Source organism: Eurosta solidaginis, chromosome 3 (genome assembly GCF_040869045.1).
Source record: "Eurosta solidaginis isolate ZX-2024a chromosome 3, ASM4086904v1, whole genome shotgun sequence".
Classification (NCBI taxonomy): Eukaryota; Metazoa; Arthropoda; class Insecta; order Diptera; family Tephritidae; genus Eurosta; species Eurosta solidaginis.
In genome coordinates, this window is record NC_090321.1 from 104,893,154 (window position 1) to 104,917,712 (window position 24,559).

A 24,559-nucleotide genomic window follows, 5' to 3' on the forward strand; every position below is an offset into this window, starting at 1 on the left:
CGGTCTTCCTTTATAAAGTGTATTGCCTCTAAGCGTTCTTATTTCTTTTTAGTGGAACCAGTTTCTTTGCTCACCAATATGTTTTTCACTTACAAGTTGCGGTAGTGAATTTTTAAATTTTGGATTATTCCTTGATCAAGAGGCTGGCAAACTGAAGTAGTGTTGCTAGGCAGAAATAGTATTTTTACATTGTTCAACTTATATCTCGTGGGTGGGATGCCGCGTTATCTAAAAGCAATAGAAATTTTCCGTTTTGCAACTCCATTCTCTGGTCGAAATCTTTCAGCCACTGTTTCATAACATCACGCGTCATCCAAGCCTTTTTATTGGACTGGCAATTTACTGGAAGATTTTTCGTATGTAATGATGCAATTGCTCTCGGACGAGCAGCCTTCCAAATAACAAGAGGTTTTTCTTTTTCGCCGACCCTATTTGCAAAAAAATGGGACAGTCAGTATTTCTTTCGAAAGTTTTCCTCCACGGCACACTTCGTTTTTTTAGAGCCAATGTTTTGTTTGGCAAAGTTCTGAAAAAAAGACCTGTCTCGTCAGCATTGAACATATTTTTGTGGCGCTATACCCAATCACCAAATACGGTAGTTTTTCTAAAAATTGCTGTACGTCTTGCATATTAACAGCAGCAATTTCACCACAAAGGTATCTAAACTTTATATTATGACGGGTTCGCCATTTTTGTAGCCTTGTATAATTGGCCCAGATATGGGAATGTTTTGGTTTCTTGCCCTAGTAAACGAGCCAGAACACATTTCATAAAATACCTTTTGAATTCAACATTGCTGCCAGACAGCCATTTTATTCGAATTTTTTTATCATCAACAGGCTGCGTTCCAATTTTCCAATTTTGAACCTGATCAAAAAATCGGGCAGCTTTAATCAATAACAAACAGATCATAAATCAAAATAGGGTTTGTACGATTTTAATTTCAAACTTACCTTTCGGGTAATGTACGAACAGACAAATTATTTTCCTCACTAGCGTTAATTATTTCAATTTTTAATTTTTTTTAAGCTCAGGATTGACCTCGCCATCTTATAGCACATCTAATATTTACAATATGACTGAACACAATTAACTCACTGTCACTAGTAATCGTTTATCCTGAAAATTTATCTAACGAACATTTTATTATGTAATTACATCTCCACTGTGACGACTTTTAAATTTGATTGTTTATCTAACGCCCACTTGGTTTTATTCTGGGAATCCCCATTTTTTATTTGGTAAATACATATGTACCATAATATTTATGTATGTATATAAATTTTTTTCGCTTAGGGGGGTTCCAGTCCGCTCAAGAGAGGTTTATGATTGATTTGTTATGAAAACTGATAGCAGCGTCCGTTGATAGAGGTTCGTGTCCGCTCAGTAGAGTTTTTTTTCCAATTTTAAAGCAAATAACTGTCCGCGTCCGGACAAGACAATGTCCGCCTAAGGGAGGACAATTTGTTCTAAAAAATGTATTTAAAACTTGGTGCATGAAAAACTGTCCGGCCAAGGGAGGTGTCCGTCCAATAGAGGTGTCCCTTAGGAGGGGTTTCTCTGTATATCCTTTGAACGTTGTCTTCATTTCAATGGCATCCAAATATTTTTCATAGAGCAATTAAAAAGAAAGTTATGGGCCAATATATGTCTTCACCTATGGAAAAGGGATTTTTGCCCCCTTACTCCAGTTTTTGGCGGAACTACAATGTGAGGTATGTCTCGCAAAGAGTACGGTAGTACTCAAATTATTGTGGGGTCTAGCAGCAATTCCCACGGTACTGCTGTCGGTGGAAAATGTAATAGATTGTGAGAGAAATCTCGGAATTTGGTCGGTAATTTCGACGGCAGTCCCTTCGGAATTGCTGCTAGTCCGCTATATCTTTAGAAGTCAGTAGAGTTATCAAAAACTAAGAAGAAAATGTATCTTAGAATTTATCCAAGAAAATCCAGTTTTATTTTGTAATGGTGACGTTCGGACACTTACATCATAAATTATGTAATCCTTCTAAGGAAAAGACAGCGTTTTTAGAATGACGTTATTTCACAGGTCATTGCAAATGTGGGTCCACGTTGAAAGGTATTTTGACGAATAACGAAAACTTCGTCAATATTAATTGCTCATCAAGTGTTGGAGTGAAACAATACGGAAAACGCAATTTGAGAGGTGCGAAAAGAATGGAAGTCGCAGAAATGTTGAAACACCCAAGTGCAGAAGCGTTTCGAGCTCAAGAGGCAAAACGTCTTATGGAACCAGGACGGCCTGAAGCTCCATTCTTATTCAAAGCAAACGTCCTACATAAGGCGAAGCATGATAAAACTACTCGCGAATAATTGGATCCCGACCCTATTCGTGCTTTGGACATCCTCAAATCTCTAAAACCAAATACCATCCATAAAATTGGCCACAATCCCTTCGATGTCTTTTATATGACATCGCATCAACTCAACATTTACAAAAGATTGACAAAAACAGAAAAGGTGACACTATGTATCGATGCGAGTGGAGTTCGCGTACCCAAATTAAGAAGACCGGATGGGACATTGAGCCACGACGTCTTCTTGTACATAAGTGTCATCAATTGCGATGCTGGTCAATTTTCAATTTCCCAGTTTTTGTTAGAGGCACACTCTACTGTCAGTATCCGAACGTGGTTGATGAACATGTGCATGATTGGCGCTCCTCACCCGAAAGAAGTTGTTACCGACGGCTCAAGGGCATTGCTGACAGCAGCCATAAGAGAGTATACGGAATATTTCACTATCGAAGATTATGCTGACGGTTATAAAAGCAAACTTCCAAAATGTTATGTGCGAATCGATGTAGCGCATTTTATAAAGAACTACTCGAGCGAATTAAAAAAATGTTCCAAACCAATCCGTACACTTTTACTCGCGGCCGTCGGACAACTCATAATGTGTCGAAATGTAGATGATGCAGAAAAAATATTTAAGGCATTGCTGACAGTTACGCAATGTGAAACCGAAGGTCAAATATGCACAGAATGCGAAAAACAGTTGAATTTTTTGATCCACAAATCTACGGGCGCAGGCAATATTTTGAAGGAAAACGATGCTACGGAAAAAGATTATGGAGTGAAGGAAGGAGTAATCTCTGACGATGAACACGGCATTTCAGAAAATCGGAGCCGTTCTAATTGGTGGTTTACATGGGCAAAAAAAATTAATGATCAAGTCGCTCTTTTTACGTCCGAGTCTGGTACAAAAGCCAATGCCTATTATTTACCAAATTTTTCTAACCGTTTACTCCGCGATTCCAGTAAGTCATTTTTTAACTTTTAAGGTCGGTGTACATAAAACTTTCGTTAAAATATTGACGGATGCACGCTTCATTTTTGCAAATGGCTTAAAATTTTTCTCGGGTTTACATTCCACAAACTTTTTGTGTATAACAATGGGAGCGCAACTTATGTCAAAGTTTTCAAAGTTCTATGTAATTGGGCTTTTATGGTTTAATAGTTATAGCACAGTGTGTCAAAATGGGGGTTCATCTCACCGTAATTGATAAAACCACATGAAAAGAAAACCAACATGGATTGTTTTCACTTATATTTTTATTGTATATTTATAAATTTGTTAACCCTATTCATAAAGAAACTTCAGTAACGCTCGATCTTATTAAAGAATTTGTATGTTATCGTATATTGCTCTTATATTGTTACACTAAACCAAAAAAGTGCATGAATACTAAGGAAAAGTGCGTATATTTTAAGAAAACCCCTTCCAAAACCGTATTCATAGAATTTAAGAATATAAATAATATGGTTTCTTATATTATAAGAACGAAGTTTTGTCATAAAAATAATTTTACGATTTTTTTCTTAGACCATACGTAAATTTTGAGGTAAAAGTGAACGTCAAAAAAGTTTTAGGTAAAAGTGAATAGGAAAAAATCCGTGATTGAGTTTTGTTATTCGAGGGATAAGACTTTCTTTGCTTTTGGTTTCATCAATTACGTATAACCTTGTTGCACAGTGCAATTTGTTATCATCGACAAATTGATTTTGCTTTAAGGTACAATTCCATTATGGACGTTAAAACTTTCCCTACCACAGATAGATCGAAAATTTATAGAGGATTGCACTGCGACCATTGGTCTGTTGTGCCCTCATCAGATTACGTCGCCTTCCAGTAGGATATGTCCGCCGTCTCTGCAGATCGATCACAAAATATCATTAAAAAAAAATTGTAAAGCTATACATTTTTTTTCTCGCAGTTAATTTGCAATAAATTAGGTACTCATTATGTAAAATTTTCAACTTCTTCCGCCAACCTTTCGCGGATTGGTTTCGCTAACTTCAGTCTTATTTTAGCGCAGAATGTCATAAAAAAAAATTTGTAAAGCTATAAATTTTTTTTCTCGCTGCTAATTTGCACTAAATTAGGTACTCATTATGTAAAATTTTCAACTTCTTCCGCCAACTTTTCGCCGATTGGTTTCGCTAACTTCAGTCTTATTTTATAAATTTATAAATTTTTTTTTTCGCACTTAATTTACATTTAATTAGCTACTAATTATGTAAAATTTTCAACTTATTCCGCCAACCTATCGCCGCTAAAATAAGGGACGTGTATAGATAAGGTTGACAAGCGTCGGATATGTCTCAGCTGTCATCGACGGTGTGATCGCGCGCTCTTTGATCTACATTGGCAAGACCTGTTATCATTATACATATAAATGATAACTAGTTTGGTATCCGCATACCCAGTGTGATATTCACTTGGCGCATATACCCCTCACAGTGGGCTGTATTTCCGAAAAATAAAGCGATGTCCGGGTTGAAGGACCAGGTTTTTAGTAGCTTGAGGTTTGTAAGTTTTACTTACTTGCGGATTAACCTATTTATATTTCATTTAATTAGAAGGGTGGGAAATGAAGTAAATAGTAACAGCTGATGATCAGTGCTACCAATGCCAACACACATTGACAAGCCATAGATTGATTGAGACAAAGATGCCAATTAGGCCCGAACAAACACATTTCTAAATGCAGTAATTCACTCTAACACTTTACTGAGAGTGTATTTTAATATATCGTACAAAAATCTGCGCAAAACGCAGTTTCGAAAACACTTTTGGTTAGGAGCTTTGTGAATTAAGTTAACGATAAGTAAATAATATACTTACAGGATTCTCGACTCAATACATGTACAGTTTTAGAGTTTATCAAGGATTCTTGGGTGGTATGTTGTATCTGAAAAGCGAATACAAATTATAGATTATTTGGGCGTTCAATTGCTTTGATGTACCAAACACATTTCATTTTCCTTTTACATGTGACTATTTCCTAGCCATTAAAAATGATATAGCAACGGCTTGACAAAATCAACGACATAACAAAAACTGAAAAAAATAAAAATAAAATAACGACGGAAACGGGCTCCGCGTATATTTTGAATTGAGTAAAATAAATAAATTATAAAAATAAAATAAAAAAATATCGATTATCGTTTATTTATTTGTTCGTGATCGTCTTTTCAAAAGTCTGCAAATAATCTTTAGACTTTTTATAAATCAGTTCGCGGCGCACGTGCGTGTGACACGTGCTCACCATTCAAGCATTGAAATCAAACTAAATAAATAATTGATTTTGCTTTCGTGCTCGCTACGCGAGTTGAATAAAAATCTGGCTTCAAAGTACAATGACAAAGTCTATAGTACGAGCATTCCATAGATTTTAGATTTCTCTCCTTATAAATTTTCAATGAGAATATATTTTAAATATATCACACCTCAACGTACCAAGGACGAAAAATTTTTAAATTATCAGCTTGAGAAAAAAAGTTAAAAAAAAACACAAATTGGTATGGACCAAAAAAAAAAAAAAAATTCAAAACCAAATAGTTCTCAAAAATTCTTTAGAAACCAATTTTGTATTCTTTCATATTAGCTGAAAAAATGCAGAATATGCATTTCTGAAAATAGACTAACAGCCCTATTCTGTGCACTTGACAAATTCACCATCTTGCTTATTTGTCAAGTTTGATAATTTATCAAGTAATTGCTATTCTATGTAAAAAATAAAAAGCCTTTTCGCTGACAAATTGTCAATAAGTCAAACGCTCTTGATAATTTAATTTATACGAATAAACTTAAATTAGAATTCTGTTATTGTGCGATCGAGAGAAAATGGAAGATTTATTACTTTTGCTATTATTGTGGGAAGATCCTCTGGGGATTTTGGGGGTAATTTCAGGACGGTTTTGGGGTCTCCCTCGGGGTCATTTGGGGATCATTCCGGGACGGTTTTGGGGAATCCCGCGGGCCATTTGGGGACATTCCGGGATGGTTTTGGGGACTCCATCTGGTCCTCCCGGCGTCATTTAGGGGTCGTTCCGGTATCTTTTTAGGGACTCTCCCGAGATCATTCCGGAATGGTTTTGGGGACTCCCTCGCGGTTATTTGGGGGTTATGTCCCCAAATGACCCCCAGAGAGTCTCCAAAAAGATCTCGGAACGACCCCTAAATGACCCCGGGAGGACCCGATGGAGTCCCCAAAACCATCCCAGAATTCTCCCAAATACCTCCGAGGGAGTCCCTAAATCATCCCGGCACGACCCCAATTCACCCTGGGAAGACCCCGAAGGAGTCGCCGAAACCACCCCGGAAAGACCCCGAGGGAGTCCCCATAAACATCCCGGAACGACCCCGAAATGACCCCCAAATTATCCCGAGAGTCCCCAAAAAGATCCCGGAACGACCCCCAAATGCACCCGATGGGGACCCCAAAAGAATCCCGCAATGTCCCCCAAATGACCCCGAGGGAGTCCCCAAACCCGTCCCAGAATGATCCCCAAATGACCCCGAGGGAGTCCCCAAAGCCATGTCGAAATGACCCCCAAAAAACCCAGCGGATTATTTTTTCCTATTCCAATTTCGGGGTTAGAAGCATAAAACGAGACATATCGCTCCAATTGCTCATGCGTAGCACGTTCCACTTTTGATTTCTTTGAAAAAACTATGATTTTTAAATATTTGTTACAAAAAATTAAGAACAATATTTAACTCTTACGTTTTTTCCATTTCGCGATTGTTGCACTAAACCGTTGATTTAAATGAAAATAAAATACAGTCCATTAAAATAATAATTTATAAAATAAAAAAATTATAATAAATTAAAAAAATGCTTGCTTGCAGTGGGCTTTGAACCCGCAACCCCAAACTTGTGACTCGGGTACGGCATCCACTGTGCCACGACTCATACAACTGCAAGCACATCAAATCACTGCCTTATAACTCACATTAAACTGCTCGCCCTCAACTGCCCCACGCTTAGCTAATTTAGTTCACCCCAATATGGTGAAAAGCACAGGCCGTAGAGCTTTTTAGAGTTGTCAAGCTATGCACAGAATAGAAATATTTGTCAACTTGATAAAAATCTTGATTACTTGTCAACTTATTGACAATTTGTTAAGTACACAGAATAACCCCGTAAGCTGGACATAAGGGGCCCATTACTGATACTTAGCATAGACTTGACTTGAGAACTGTCACTTACAGTTCTGTTAAATGGACATTGCATGTTACTGATTACTCTAATTTAGCAGCACTTAACTTGACTTAGAAGTCTGTTGAATTTTGATTTTCTATGTAAGTTCTAAGTAACGTTTACATTTTGAGACGCCATTTGTTTGTTTCCCTTTCATTTTGACATTTTGTCATACAAATGGACATTTATTGATTATGATGCCAGATTGTATGCGCTAAGTGGAGTATAATCGCGGCTAAGTTGCCAAGTTTACGCCAAGTCAAGTCAAGTCTATGCTAAGTATCAGTAATGGGCCCTTGAATTTTCATGAATAAACATTGCTTTAAAATATAAGGCGCGATATACCTCCGAAGGGAAGTTAGGCCGAGCTTCTATTCCAATTTGCATAGTGCTCCTTTTTATTTTTCCTACAAATTGGAGGGCTGGTTCTACATGTTTTACGCCGACTCCGAACAACATTGCAAGGCAAATGAATTTTAACTGAGAAACTTTCCATGGAAGAAATACACTCGAAATCACTGCCGAGCGAGACCCCGCTTAGAAAAAGTTTTCTAAATATTCAATTATTATAAGCCGGTGTTAAGCTCATGAATTCTTGAATATGAAGTTTTCTAATTAAAAAAACTTGTTTCTAAATTTTTGATGTTGCTTTGCCCGGGACTTGACCCAGGATTATCGGTGTGGTAGGCGGAGCACACTAGGCTATATAGTAAAAGGGAAAATCGAAATTTGAAAACTGAATTTCACGTGTCCCGTAAAAACAATTTATTAAAAAAAAATTTTTTTCGAAAAAGCTTATTTTAATATTTTTGTTATTTTAACAAACATTGATACAATTCTACCAAAGAATTTGTAGTTGTATTTTTTATTTATTAATAGTTTCGCTGAAGTTTCACCTGACTGACTGGTGTCCCGTACAAACGCATGCTCTTTTGCGATTTTTCAAATACATATATAAATATTTCAAAAGCAGGTTTCTATTTTTATTTAGACACTAGCTTATGCCCGTGGGTTCACCCCACGTTTCTATAAAAATATGCAAAATAAATAACACAAATCTTAAACTTATTTTAAGGTTGTGTATCTGCGAATTTAGGTTCTGCTGAAACCATAGGATATATAATATTTTTTGTAATATTATTTGGAGTATAAATAAAAATATTTTTCGATGAGCCAACTCTGGAGCAAGCTACCTATAATTGGCCATGGGTGAAACATGAGTTGGTAAGATTGAATCCTACTACAGCTAATGACTGTCCTTGAGCTTTATTGATAGACATTGCGAAAGCCAACCTAATGGGAAATTGGAGGCGTCCGAATTGATTAATTGAAAGGCATATCTGTCGGTATTAATGAAAACTTTGTTGTTTTCGAAATTACCCGATAAAATCATTGCTCCAATCACATTCGGTAAAAGTTTTGTGATGATAAGCTTTGTCCCATTACATAACGCGGAGGATCCAAGCATAATTATTATGGACCCTTTTTTTCGCTTCCCAAGGCAGTCGGTTCTATGTACCGGAGCGACTTTTTCCCGACCAAAGACTGCCATTTCAGTGTAACCCCATTTAATTTGTTGCGTCCCTCCCACAAATTGTCATCCTCCCAGCAGCTCCTTGCAGCGGGACTGCTCCATATTCTCTCGCTCCGGGAAGGTATCGAACCAATTCCGGGTCCGTCTCCTGACCCCGGCCCTGAGAAATGGTTTTGCTGCATCTGCCGGAAATGAATCCTTTTAGGACGGTCATACTCTTGTCAGTGTGTCCCGTGTAAGGGATGGTTGCATCGGACAGGTTGTTCTGGGCTAGATCCCAAAACCTGACGTCCACGTAACTTCTATAAATCTTTTGTGGCTCCTTGCTGTTCACGCCCTAGGACGTCCCGTAGTGTGCGCCTTAGCGCCCCCGCTACCTTCCAGCAGCCCCGCTGCTCAGCAAGCCACAACATGTACCCGCTGCAGCTAGCGCCCCACGGCGCCACCAACTCACACGGCTGCTCCCACTCATACCTACAATGTCTGTAGTAGAGTCGGGAGCAATGCCGAGCATCAGTCCCTGCCCCCGTCTTCTCCGCCCTCTTTTCCGGCAGCAATTGTGTAGGTCAGGGAAACAGACTCTTAGTCCCTACCTCCCTTTGCACCGTTTGCCAGCACAGAATATTTATGTTTGCGACATCCGCCCAATGCTGCTTCTGCCATGGACGGTGCCACTTTCCTAGATGTTCTGGTCTCCGCGACGGCAACCCCCGACGGGCTTCATTGCACCATGTTGCCAGGCCGCATACCTAAATACGCCGGGTACCCCAATGCTTACCCAAGGACCTAGCCTTCCACAACCCAGGCGTAGTCACCCATCACTTATTCCCAGAGTGACGACGTCTCCCCCTATGCACTTCAAAATTCTGCAGTTAAACTGTAATGGATTAACTGGGAAGATCACGGAGATAGTCGATTTCATGAAGCGGCACAACACCCGCATTGCTGCGCTTCAAGAGACTAAAATCACAGCAAGATCTGCACTGCAGGCCTGTTCTGGGTATAATGTCCACAGTAAAGATCGCGAGAGCGGAAATGGAGGCGGCCTCGCCTTTATCATACACCACTCTGTGCAATATCATATATTTGATCCCGACATCGACCGCAGGGACAGTGTCTTAGAACGTCAAGGCTTATCTGTCCGGTCAGACGATGCAAACCTAGAAATCATCAGCATCTGCATCCCTTCTGCCACCTGTTGCCCCAGTTGATATCGCCCTAATATTAACGACAGTAGGGGTGAGATGTTGGCGGATCAAATAAAAGAAACGACGTTCTGCACAATAAACGGAGACGCCCCCACACGTATGGTAGGAAGCTGTCACAGCTCGCCGGATATCTCAATCGTCAGCGCAGAACTCGTAAACTGCGTCAGCTGGCAGCCGATGCTAATATTGGCATCCGACCACCTGCCTATACTTATTTCGCTCGAGCGTTCCGCCGACTTCATCGTCACAGAAAAACTCACTTTCATTAACTTTAAAAAAGGAAAGTGGGACGAATATAAATCCTTTACAGACAACCGCTTTGCTGCCCTCCCTATCCCGACTAATGGCCGCCAGAGGGAGCGTGCTTTCCGCAAGGTCATTGAATCCGCCTCGGCTCGTTTCATTCCCGCCGGAAGAATTCCCGAAATTCGCCCCCACTTCTCGGCGGAGGCCGCAAGTTTAGCGAGAGAATGTGACCTTAGAAGACAGCTCGATCCCGGCGACCCCCAAATAAGGGATATAAACCAACGCATCAGATTGCTTGTGGATGAACACAAGCGGGCGAAATGGGAGGAGCACCTAAGCGGTTGTAACCTCTCTGCCGGTGTAGGTAAACTTTGGTCCACGGTAAAGTCCCTATCGAATCCGTCTATGCACAATGACGAAAGTTTCCATCGCCTTTGGCGATAAAGTGCTGTCAGATGAGAAAAAATGCACGAGCGCTTTCTGCCGACACTATATAATGCATTCTACGGTCGACGAAGATAGACGGAGGGCCAACAGACACGCACATAAACATAAATTCAGCGCGTCACCAATTACCATCACCGCCAAAGAGGTTAAGGATGCCATCGGTGATGCTAAACCATCCAAAGCAGTGGGCCCAGACGGCATAGCCATGCCGATGCTTAAAAGACAAGGGAAAGAGGGTTTCAAATATTTAGCACATGTTTTCAACCTGTCTCTTTCCACCTTTGTCATATCCGAAAAATGGAAAATGGCCAAGGTGGTCCCGCTACTGCAGCCTGGGAAATCAGCTAACATAGGAGAGTCATATCGCCCGATATCTCTCCTATCGCCAGTAGCCGAGACGCTTGAAGCCATTTTGCTCCCCTACTTCAAGGCAAATTTGCAGCAAAATCCCCACCATAGAACAGTACTCGTTGCGCTAGACCTACCAAAAGCTATGGAACGTTACTGCAAGACCTGGAAGGGTCTACCCTTCCCCCATGTCTTAAAAGATGGACCGAAAATTATATGGGTGGTCGGCAGGCATCGGTGCAATTTAGAAATAAAACATCAAAACCAAGAAGAATTAAACAAGGGGTGCCACAGGGTGGTGTCCTATCCCCAACTTTTGTTTAATTTCTACATATCTAAGCTACCTTCGCCACCAGAAGGAGTTACTATCGTTTACTACGCCGGTGATTGCACAATAATGGCCACAGGCCCAGGCCCACAGATCGACGAGCTTTGCAACAGAATAAACAGCTACCCCCCTGCTTTCACAGTTTTTTCGCCACGCGAAACCTGGCATTATAACCGACTAAATCCTCCGCGACCTTATTTACAATATGGACGTCCCAAATGTCGACCATTTTGAACATCCACGTCGATGGCACTACGCTACCGACTGTCCTACATCCCAAAATCTTGGGTGTGACGTTTGATCAGGATCTACATTTTGGTGAGCACGCAGCCGAATTGTACCGCAAATCCAGAGCCGTAATAAAATCCTCAAATCCCTTGCTGGAAGTACTTGGGGAAAAGACAAAGAAACGCTCATTACCACATACAAAGCAATTGGCTAGCCGATTGCATGCTACGCGTCCCCTATATGGTCGCCAAGCCTAAATATTACCCACTGGAAGAAGTTACAGGCCAAAATACTGCTCTCAGAACCGCCACGGGCTGTCTTCTTATGTCCCCAGAACACCATATACATAATGAGGTGAGAATACTCTCCATAAGGGAGAGAAATGAGATGCTAACCAAACAGTTCCTGTTGAATACCCAGAAACCTGGGCATCCCAACAGCCATCTAGGGACTTAAGGAGTCATCTCCGTAAGCATTTTGAGGAAATACGGCAATGAGAACTTAGCCGTATGAAGCAAAAAAAACACAAGCACGTCCTTGGTGAACTCCACAAACAGGCGTCGGACCTTTATGCCAGAAATTGCCCGGTGAATCCAGTACTCAAAGAACATTACCCAAAAGTTGCGGAAGAGGAACGCATACTCCCCAGGAAAACGCGAGTCACTCTAGCTCAACTTCGTTCTGGATACTGTAACAGGTTGAACTCTTACATATCCAGAATCAACCCCGACATACAAAATGTATGCCCCGCTTGCAATGTGTCCCCACATGACACCAAATATCTCTTTAATTGTAATGTGGAACCAACGCCTCCTCTAACACCCCTTTCATTATGGTCCACCCCTGTTGAAACAGCAAGTTTCCTTGGACTCCTTGGTTAGAGGATATTGATGACAATTTGTGGTCGGTCGCAACTATTAGGTGGGGCGAAGCACTGCCACAACAACAACATGGACCATTTTTAAGGATCGATCGATGAGGAGTTCCTGATGGCTCCAAGGAGTTATGAAACTCAACCGGATAATGCACAGCTTGCGATTCTTCCACAGACTGTAAACACAATTTTTTAACAGCGGTAGATTACTAAATGTCCAAACGGAATAATAGCCAAGCTCAAGTCTGTAGTCAAAATTTAACTGTTAAAATAACCTAAGTTTGTACGGAAGCCATATTTCTGAAAAATTTCATTTTTAGGGAAAGTGCCACGCCCGCTTTTCCCCAATTCCACATTTTACTGGAGGTGATAGGACTTAACGTCATATAGGTCATTACCAATTTTCATTATCCTACCATTACTACATCAAGAGATATGCAGGGATATATTCCATTTGTATGGGAGGTGCCACGCCCCCTTCCCCCTCACCATACATTTACTTGGTGGTGTTAGGGATTGACCTCATATAACTCTTTACTGAATTTCAATGTTCTAGCGTGAATACTTTCAGAGTTATGCAGTACGATTCCATTTGTAAGGGAGGTGCCACGCCCCTTTTATATATCGACATTATTTTTAGCCTATGGCCATCCCTGGAAGTTTTCTAGTGGGTTGTGCAAATTTGGTTGTGATCGGGTTTTTCATCAGGAGTATAGCAAAAACGTAATCTATGATGATTCTAAGAAAAATTGCTGAAGACACCATAGCTCTAAGTTTGATTTCGAGTCCCCCACTTTTGCAAAATATTTTGCCATATTAAAGTAGGGTTTGGCCAAAACATCTTCATAGCTTCTGATAGAATTATAGGAAAAATATCATATTGGGCTTACTTTAGGGGTATTTTACGTACATTTCAGAATCTGTATTAACATCTATAGTGTTTTTGAATTTTAGTAGAGATATCAGGCTTAAATTATGTGAATATTGAGCTACTTCCTTGAGATTTTGTAAGGGTCTCAAATATAAGGCAGTCGTAAATTGCCATATACCAAAAGTAATTTTTTGGCCCTTACCGCTGGTGGGGGGAACCAAAGAATACTTTAAAGAAGCAAAAAAATTTTTCTAAATGAGAAGCCAAATACATTCTCAAACGTTACAACAAATGCCCCTTACCTCTGGTGGGGGGAAGCAGTTTGTATTAAAATTAGAAGTGCTTGGTTTGAGAGTTCAAAGAATTCTGATTTATTTACAAAATTATCTTACTTTATATACACTTGTCTTATCCTAGCTTTCTTATAATTTGTTGTTGTATACATAAATATTTACAAAGGTTCATTTACATGTGTGTGTGTGTGAATGTCTTATCTTTAACTATATTTATTTACATATATTTGTTTTGTTGATATGAGCGACCTCGTATGCATTATCTTATCTTTGTTTGTGTAAGTAGTTCATATTTACAGAGGTTCATTTGCTACATATCTATATACATGTGTTTGTGCGTGATTGTCTTATCTTTGTTTAAATAGGTCGCTCAATCGCTAAAATATAGTTTCTAACAGTGGACTGTATTTAGAAATCGGTTAACTACTATTATCCTGTAAATAAGAAAAAATGTTCAAGGTTGCTTGAACATACTGCCACGGCCAAAAATATTCTTATCGATTAGATATATGTACATAATTCTGTTTATTTTGCATGACCGTCAAGTTTTATTGTAATTTTATTTTTTTTTTTACTTGCATATGAAATAAAGCGAGGGAAAATTATGTATGAATATTTTTAAATTTTAAAATACTAGAATGTTTTTAGCAATAGTTCATCTAAGCGTACACTTATTATTGTTTACGTATGTTTTTCTCTAATTGAAGAATATTTTGTGGATGAAAAGATATAATTAATAAAAAATAGATAAAATATACATACATTCTTCCAAACTGCCTCCGCCTTTATCCCGGAAGTAACGTTTGATGTCATCTTTCCTGAAAAATTTGCTTGCAGTGATCTGAATGCCTTGATGCTTGAGATGTTTTAATTGTTGTTGTTGCTGCTGTTGACGTTGCACCAGGAAATTGCCTATAACTTGTCTATTTGTATCAACGATAATTTTCCTTTGTGGTATGCTATGTTGTCGCTCTTTTGTAGCTTTTTCTTGTAGTTGTTGTGGATGCTGTACTTTCGGATGATGCTGGTGACCGATAGACACCGGCGAAGCTGAGTTCAATTGTATGGGTACAGTATTGACGGAGGTACTTCCATTACTACTACCATCGATACGGTGAATACTACAACCCATTTGTATTTCATTTATGCTATCATCTGAATTGCTATTGGTTACTTCCATTTTCTTCGACGCCATCTGAACATCGCAAACTAAATCCGATACCAACTCATAGTCAGCATGCTCGTATGTTAAATGATCATTTTTTGACTTCCGAAGGTTCTGCGGTTGTTCTTCGATTTGATTTTGCGGTTGCAGTTGCGGTCGTTCTATTTTTCGTACAGCATCATTATAATCATCCTCTTTCGCCTCGTCGTCGCCACCTTCAAGAGTCTCTGTCCTAATGCTTATTCCACTTTTCCCCCCGGTTTGGCAAATTCGACCAGAATTTCCTGCCGATGGAGTAGCACGCGTAAAGAGAATTGTATTTTCATCAGCCTCGGTCCGAATATCACTAATACTTTTATCCGCGTTAATATTTCTTTGTGTTATTGAATATGAGTTCATAGCATTGTCGTGCGCGCCATCGTTGGCTGACACGTATTCATCCTTGTCCTTCTCTTGCGGCATGAATAGCTGACGTAATCGCGGTGATGGAATGAATATGAAGGTTTCTTTTTCTAACCCACCTAAAGTATGTTCATCTGATTTGAATTCTTCTTCGTTTCCTCCTACTTTATTTGCAAGAAAATTAGGTATGTAGATATATTTCTTATGATATTCGGCCAACATTTTGTGGTAATCATTCTCCAATTCTGGATTACAGACTTCAGCAAAATGTGTTTTGTAGAGGAATTGTATATCCTCAAAATATTGGGATATAAATTTGTCAGAAGCGGTACTGTTGGCAAGTTCACACTTGTCCAGAAGTCTGTAGGACAAATCAATTTTTTTTTTAAATATCTGTCTTTTTCTTTGACTTATGTCAAGTTGACTTTCAGCGATCTTCGCCATGCTGAGTTATTTTTATTTAATTGTACTTTTGTTTTTGCCCAGTATATATTTTTTAGGCCCTATTAAACCACTAAAATGTGGTCCTGCCGGGGAGGTTTTCCCTTTAGCCAATGCTAAGGTTTTTATGTGCCTAATTATATAGGACTTTTTACTTCGCCTATATCGATAGGGCTTTTTTGTTTTGTTGATTGCCTGTATTTGTTTCACAGGTCTTACTTTTACTTATTTGCCTATGTTTATAGGGCTTCTTTACGTTTACTAATGCGATCAGACTTTGCTGTCCCGTCTTACATATATTTTTGTTTGCTTGGTCATGCTCTTTTTCTTTGGAGAGACTTATAGTACCTCCGCTGAGCTCTTTTTAGGCTCGATTGACCAATGAATATTGAGCTACTTCCTTGAGATTTTGTAAGGGTCTCAAATATAAGGCAGTCGTAAGTTGCCATATACCAAAAGTAATTTTTTGGCCTTTACCGCTGGTGGGGGGAACCAAAGAATACTTTAAAGAAGCAAAAAAATGTTTCTAAATGAGAAGCCAAATACATTCTCAAACGTTACAACAAATGCCCCTTACCTCTGGTGGGGGGAAGCAGTTTGTATTAAAATTAGAAGTGCTTGGTTTGAGAGTTCAAAGAATTCTGATTTATTTACAAAATTATCTTACTTTATATACACTTGTCTTATCCTAGCTTTCTTATAATTTGTTGTTGTATACATAAATATTTACAAAGGTTCATTTACATGTGTGTGTGTGTGAATGTCTTATCTTTAACTATATTTATTTACATATATTTGTTTTGTTGATATGAGCGACCTCGTATGCATTATCTTATCTTTGTTTGTGTAAGTAGTTCATATTTACAGAGGTTCATTTGCTACATATCTATATACATGTGTTTGTGTGTGATTGTCTTATCTTTGTTTAAATAGGTCGCTCAATCGCTAAAATATAGTTTCTAACAGTGGGCTGTATTTACAAATCGGTTAACTACTATTATCCTGTAAATAAGAAAAAATGTTCAAGGTTGCTTGAACATTATGAGAAATTAGCCTAAAATGAAATTTTAACTACTATGTTATTATTTTTAACAAATTTCTTATGGAACATTTTTTTTCTTTACAGCTTTTTGTATTTAACTTTAAAATACATATATAAATATTTCAAAAGCAGGTTTCTATTTTTATTTAGACACTAGCTTATGCCCATGGGTTTCACCCCACGTTTCTATAAAAATATGCAAAATAAATAACACAAATTTTAAACTTATTTTAAGGTTGTGTATTTGCGAATTTATGTTCTGCTGAAACCATAGGATATATAATATTTTTTGTAATATTATTTGGAGTATAAATAAAAATATTTTTCGATGATCGAACTCTGGAGCAGGCTACCTATAATTGGTCATGGGTGAAACATGAGTTGGTAAGATTGAATCCTACCAAAGGTAATGACTGTCCTTGAGCTTTATCGATAGACATTGCGAAAGCCAACCTAATAGGAAATTGGAGGCGTTTGAATTGATTAATTGAAAGGCATATCTGTCGGTATTAATGAAAACTTTGTTGTTTTCGAAATTACCCGATAAAATCATTGCTCCAATGACATTCGGTAAAAGTTTTGTGATGATAAGCCTTGTCCCATTACATAAGCGCGGAGGATCCAAGCATAATTATTATGAACCCTTTTTTTCGCTTCCCAAGGCAGTTGGTTCTATGTACCGGAGCGACTCGGGATTTTTCCCGACCAAAGACTGTCATTTCAGTGTAACCCCATTTAATTTGTTGCGTCCCTCCCACAAATTGCCATCCTCCCAGCATCTCCTTGCAACGGGACTGCTCCATATTCTCTTGCTCCGGGAAGGTATCGAACCAAATCCGGGTCCGTCTCCTGACCCCGGCCCTGAGAAATGGTTTTGCTGCATCTGCCGGAAAAGAATATTTTTAGGACGGTCATACTCTTGTCAGTGTGTCTCGTGTAAGGGATGGTTGCATCGGACAGGTTGTTCTGGGCTAGATCCCAAAACCAGTCGTCCACGTAACTTCTATAAATCTTTTGTGGCTCCTTGTTGTTCACGCCCTAGGACGTCCCGTAGTCTGCGCCTTAGCGCCCCCGCTACCTTCCAGCAGCCCTGCTGCTCAGCAAGCCACAACAAGTACCCGCTGCTGCTCGCGCCCCACGGCGCCACCAACTCACACGGCTGCTCCCACTCATACCTACACTCTCCGTAGTAGAGTTGGGAGCAATGCCGATCTTCAGCCCCTGCCCCCGTCTTCTACGCCCTCTTTTCCGGCAGCAATTGTGTAGGTCAGGGAAACAGACTCTTAGTCCCTACCTCCCTTTGCACCGTTTGCCAGCACAGAATATATATGTTTGCGACATCCGCCCAATGCAGCTCCTGCCATGGACGGTGCCACTTTCCTAGATGTTCTGGTCTCCGCGACGGCAACCCCCGACGGGCTTCATTGCGCCATGTTGACAGGCCGCATACCGAAATACGCCGGGTACCCCAATGCTTACCCAAGGACCTAGCCTTCCACAACCCAGGCGTAGTCACCCATCACTTACTCACAGAGTGACGACATCTCCCCCTATGCACTTCAAAATTCTGCAGTTAAACTGTAATGGATTAACTGGGCAGATCACGGAGATAGTCGATTTCATGAAGCGGCACATCCGGATTGCTGCATCCCTTCTGCCACCTGTTGCCACAGTTGATACCGCCCTAATATTAACGACAGTAGGGGTGAGATGTTGGCGGATAAAATAGAAGAAACGACGTTCTGCACAATAAACGGAGACGCCCCCACACGTATGGTAGGAAGCTGTCACAGCTCGCCGGATATCTCAATCGTCAGCGCAGAACTCGTAAACTACGTCAGCTGGCAGCCGATGGTAACATTGGCATCCGACCACCTGCCTATACTTATTTCGCTCGAGCGTTCCGCCGACTTCATTGTCACAGAAAAACTCACTTTCATTAACTTTAAAAAAGGAAAGTGGGACGAATATAAATCCTTTACAGACAACCGCTTTGCTGCCCTCCCTATCCCGACCAATGGCCGCCAGAGGGAGCGTGCTTTCCGCAAGGTCATTGTATCCGCCTCGGCTCGTTTCATTCCCGCCGGAAGAATTCCCGTAATTCGCCCCCACTTCTCGACGGAAGCCGCCAGTTTAGCGAGAGAATGTGACCTTATAAGACAGCTCGATCCCGGCGACCCCCAAATAAGGGATATAAACCAACGCATCAGATTGCTTGTGGATGAACACAAGCGGGCGAAATGGGAGGAGCACCTAAGCGGTTGTAACCTCTCTGCCGGTGTAGGTAAACTTTGGTCCACGGTAAAGTCCCTATCGAATCCGTCTAGGCACAATGACAGAGTTTCCATCGCCTTTGGCGATAAAGTGCTGTCGGATGCGCAAAAATGCGCGAGCGCTTTCTGCCGACAATATATAATGCATTCTACGGTCGACAAAGATAGACGGAGGGCCAACAGAAACGCACATAAACATAAATTAAGCGCGACACCAATTACCATCACCGCCAAAGAGGTTGAGGATGCCATCGGTCATGCTAAACCATCCAAAGCAGTGGGCCCAGACGGCATAGCCATGCCGATGCTTAAAAGACAAGGGAAAGAGGGTTTCAAATATTTAGCACATGTCTTCAACCTCTTTCCACCTTTGTCATACCCGAAAAATGGAAAATGGCCAAGGTGGTCCCGCTACTAAAGCCTGGGAAACCAGCTAACATAGGAGAGTCATATCACCCGATATCTCTCCTATCGCCAGTAGCCGAGACGCTTGAAGCCATTTTACTCCCCTAATTCAAAGCAAATTTGCAGCTAGCCTGTCATCAGCATGGCTTCAGAAAACTCCATAGCACCACCACCGCGCTAAATGCCATCAGCACCCAGATAAATTGCGGTTTAAATCAAAAACCCCACCATAGAACAGTACTCGTTGCGCTAGACCTATCAAAAGCTTTTGATACGGTCAACCGTGGCACGTTGCTGCAAGAGAGTCTTAAAACATGGACCGCAAATTATCTGGGTGGTCGGCAGGCATCGGTGCAATTTAGAAATGAAACATCAAAACCAAGAAGAATTAAACAAGGGGTGCCACAGGGTGGTGTCCTATCCCCAACTTTTGTTTAATTTCTACATATCTAAGCTACCTTCGCCACCAGAAGGAGTTACTATCGTTTCCTACGCCGGTGACTGCACAATAATGGCCACAGGTCCAGGCCCACAAATCGATGAGCTTTGCAACAGAATAAACGGCTACCTCCCTGCTCTCCCAGTTTTTTCGCCTCGCGAAACCTGGCATTGTTACCGACTAAATCCTCCGCGACCTTGTTTACAACATGGACGTCCCAAATGTCGACCATTTTGAACATCCACGTCGATGGCACTACGCTACCGACTGTCCTACATCCTGAAATCTTGGGTGTGACGTCTGATCAGGATCTAAATTTTGGTGAGCACGCAGCCGCAATTGTACCGAAAATCCAGAGCCGTAACAAAATCCTCAAATCCCTTGCTGGAAGTACTTGGGGAAAAGGCAAAGAAACGCTCATTACCACATACAAAGCAATTGGCCAGCCGATTGCATGCTACGCATCCCCTATATGGTCGCCAAGCCTTAAAATTACCCACTGGAAGAAGCTACAGGCCTGCCAAAATACTGCTCTCAGAACCGCCACGGGCTTTCTTCTTATGTCCCCAGAACACCATCTACATAATGAGGCGAGAATACTCCCCATCAGGGAGAGAAATGAGATGCTAATCAAACAGTTCCTGTTGAATACCCAGAAACCTGGGCATCCCAACAGCCATCTGATTGATAAGCCAACACCGCCTGGCGACTTAAGGAGTCATCTCCGTAAGCATTTTGAGGAAATACGGCACCTGAGAACTCAGCCGTATTTGTATTTGTATTTATTAGGCAATTCATCCCAGCACAACAATTTGGCAAAAATTATTTTATAGTGCTAGTCGGTAAAAGGCATAAAATAGGAACAATTTAAACTTGAAACTTAAAGCTAATGACTATGGCTAAGAAAAGGTTACAATAAATAATATATTTAATAAATAATAAATAAACGAATGATAGAGTACATTTGCTTAGAAGAAATCAGTATTTTGATTGTCTAGGTTATTAAAGAAACTTGTTAATTCTTTATTGAAGAGCAGAGCATTGCTTACAAGCCTAAGTCTAGAAGGGAGCGAGTTCCAAAGACGTATGGAAGTAATGAAGAACTGGCGATCAGATATTAGCATACGATGTCTGAAGTGGGTAAGGAGAACAGATCTAAAGGACTGGAGAAAATTTAGCCTCCGATACAGATAGTCAGGTTCCTTCATATATATTAATTTATATAGCGTAGTGAGCGTTTTAAGTTTAATAAGGTTATCGAAAGAAATGTTTAGCAACCTGTAAGCATGATGAGAGACGTGATCAAGTCTTTTAAACCCATAGACGTATCTAGCAATGTTGTTATAAACATCATTAAGTTGCCTATTACATACATAGTCACAATTACGCCCCGATTCTGAGCGTTACCAGTAAATTAGTACCCAGAACATTATGTAACCGAATATCGTTACCAGTTCTTTTATCCGCGATTCTGGCCCAAGTGGTAACGCTGTCATCACCGAAAAACTCACCAGTGTCTGTGGAGAAATTTGAAAGGTCTTCGCTTTCACGGTTGCCACTTTGGACCATTTGGACCAAAAATGGTCCCTTCCAACCCCATTTGGTCCGCTGGTCCCTTTTCTTCAATTTTGGTCCTTTTTAGGCAGTAGCCACGATTGGTACTTTTCTTTCCTTTTCACTCAGGTAAAAATTCACAATATTGCCCAAAAATTCGCCACACTTTCGTTAGCCCCCATATAATTTTGAACTTACTTCAATGGAACTCTCAGCATAAAAAAATGCTCAGTCAATAAAATGTACCAGAACAATAACATTTCACCTAGGATATAATTTATGCCAGGCATTAAAAAGAAAAGTGTTGGCAAACACATTGTCGTCAATTGTTGATGAAATAACCAACTAATCAAAAAAAACTCTTCTTTTATAATAATATTAATAACGGCTAAATATTTCCATCGGTTATCAAACACTATTGGTGATTTCTTTTCTACACGAAAATATCGCCACTTTCAGGGGCAAACATTTTTAAGATTCTCACTTCGCCTTGTGAAATTGTAGCCACTTAAAATGGCCAGTGCCACCCTGCATGACTTGAAAAGAACAAAAATTGTAACCATTTTTACAAAAAATGCAGTTCATGTGGTTGTTCGCGGTCAACTGTGATCGCAAATTGCTTTTGAGTTAGGCATGATGCGAAACATACGTACATATATAGCATTCGCTTCAGTTTCGTGACAGGGCTCTTTTCTGCACCGTCAATGACAGCGGGGGCAAGTAATGTTGCTTTTATGGCCATTTTTAGGGGTAGGTTGTTGAGAAAAGATAATGATGCCCTCTGTTGAGGCTAAGCTGATTTTACAACAGAACACAACTTTTTGAAGGGTTGGCGTGAAGGCGACATTTTCGTGTTGAAAAGAAAACACCATATGTAAAATATATGAAAATAAGAATTGCTTCTCGCCTAGCATAGCTTATAGCGAGCACTCTGCCGTGAGCCTAACACTTTCAAATATTTCTTAAATATTTATCACCAGCTCAATGAGTTCAAGGAATTCCAGGACTATTGTGGTGTTAAGCCACGCAAGGTAATTGAAAACTAAGTATCTTGGCACAAGAAATATTTTAACTCGAAGACAGAAGGAAACAAATGCAAAAGAGATTTGATTTCGGAAGAAAGATTTTGTATAAAATTATTCTCGTAGGTGCTAGCAGAACCCCTGAGGCCTGGGATCAAAACTCACACTTACTGAATCTAGGCTCTGATATGAAGTTTAAACGTTAAAGGAAAAAGTAAGCATCTATCAAAATAGCACTAACAAAATTGTCTAGTTTCGTTTATGATTTACTGAGTTTTCCACTTACATAGTTCGGCAGCACCAGAGCGCAGATTTTGAACCGTTTCTTACTAAAACCTAACTGCACTATACATTTTATTTCATTGCAATCAACAACATAATGATAGAACCAAGAGCTTTGTGACCAAAACTAGGTTCACAACGTTTGGTTGGTGAAAGACATAGACTTATCCTATGTCAAAATATAGTACCATTTTCGGTTGCATGCACATATATTTGTATTTCAGCTTGAATTTAAGGAAAGTCTTCACTATGTTTAGTAAACTTTTATATTGAAACATCCTAAAATTTTGTATTTTATACTAATAAAATAAAACAAAAGTTTGGTCCTTTTTTTCGATGAATTTTGGTCCCAAATGAAAACATGGTGTGGCAACCGTGTTAACTTCACCGAAAATGTCTCACTTGTAGATACGAGGTTTACGAATAAACGGGACGATGTTAATATGTATATTATGCATGATAAGTTTCTACATAGGTATATTGTAATTTATTCTGTGAAAGTACATAATGTAAACAAATATGTATAGCAAGAGGCAACACTTTTTTACTATTATCTTTACTTATTTGCGCTTACAATTTTTTATTTTTCAGTTTTGCCTTTTTCTAAACAACAGCTGTTGTGTGGTTATTTCGATGTAGCCACCTACTTTTGTGGTTAAAAAATTATCCGGCTACTTTCGCGGGTAGAATACCAAAAGGGTGTAAAAGTTGCCACATGATTTCGTTACCGTGGTGAAGAATGTTGTTACCACACTAGAATCGGGGCGTTAGAGTAAATCTCACAACCATAAAGGAGCGTAAGTATTAAGAACGCTTTTGCTATTAGTAGACGAATATGTAACGGAGTAAAATATTGTGTAAGCCAGAGTGTACGAAGCATCCCATACACTTTTCCCACTGTGCGGAAGATGTGATCTTTCCATGTCAAGGTTTTGTTAAAAACTACACCTACATTTTTTGCCGTGTCAACGTATTCTATAACAGTGTTGTCTAAAACTAAATTTTCCATTCCACTTTTATCTAGTGACCTTCTATGAATGACTATACATTTCGACTTCTTAGGGTTAAGACATAAGCCGTTCATAGAAGCCCACGTACCAATTTGACACAAATCGTAATTTAAGTTATTAATACACGAACTGGTACGATCACTAGGACAGCACATATACAATTGCACGTCGTCAGCATAAATGTGAATATTGCAATACTGTTTATATACAAAACAAATAACAGGGGACCAAGGATTGAGCCTTGTGGGATGCCTCTTAAAACACTGACGAAGTCAGAATTTCTGCTACCAACACTTACTCCCTGAGTTCGTTCGACCAAATACGATCTGATTAGGGCTGTTGCACAGTTGGAGAAATTAAATAGGTTGACCAGCTTCTTGCAGAGAACGGTGTGGTCGACCGAGCCAAACGCTTTTGAATGGTCGAGAAGAGTTAGGAAAGCAGTCAAATTTTTGTCAACTTGTTCGCGAATATCCTCTATCACCGATAGGAGCGCTGTTTTACAGCTACGATTTGACCTGAATCGAGACTGGGAATCTGTGAGAAGGTTATTATCCTGCACATAAGTATTTATCTGGCAGTGCAAAATTCGTTCGACGACCTTGGAAAGGAAAGGTCTATACTCCTTGTTTTGCTT

The 24,559-nt window shown here is 40.0% G+C and overlaps 1 protein-coding gene across 1 annotated transcript in view; it reads right to left on the minus strand.

Moving 5' to 3' along the window:
- Rif1 (Rap1 interacting factor 1) overlaps positions 1 to 24,559 on the minus strand; it is a 153,426-nt gene that overhangs the window by 39,332 nt on the left and 89,535 nt on the right. The window contains exon 3 of the mRNA XM_067772907.1: positions 5,149 to 5,215. Coding sequence (XP_067629008.1) covers positions 5,149 to 5,215 — 67 coding nt within the window. The remainder of the gene's footprint in view (positions 1 to 5,148; positions 5,216 to 24,559) is intronic.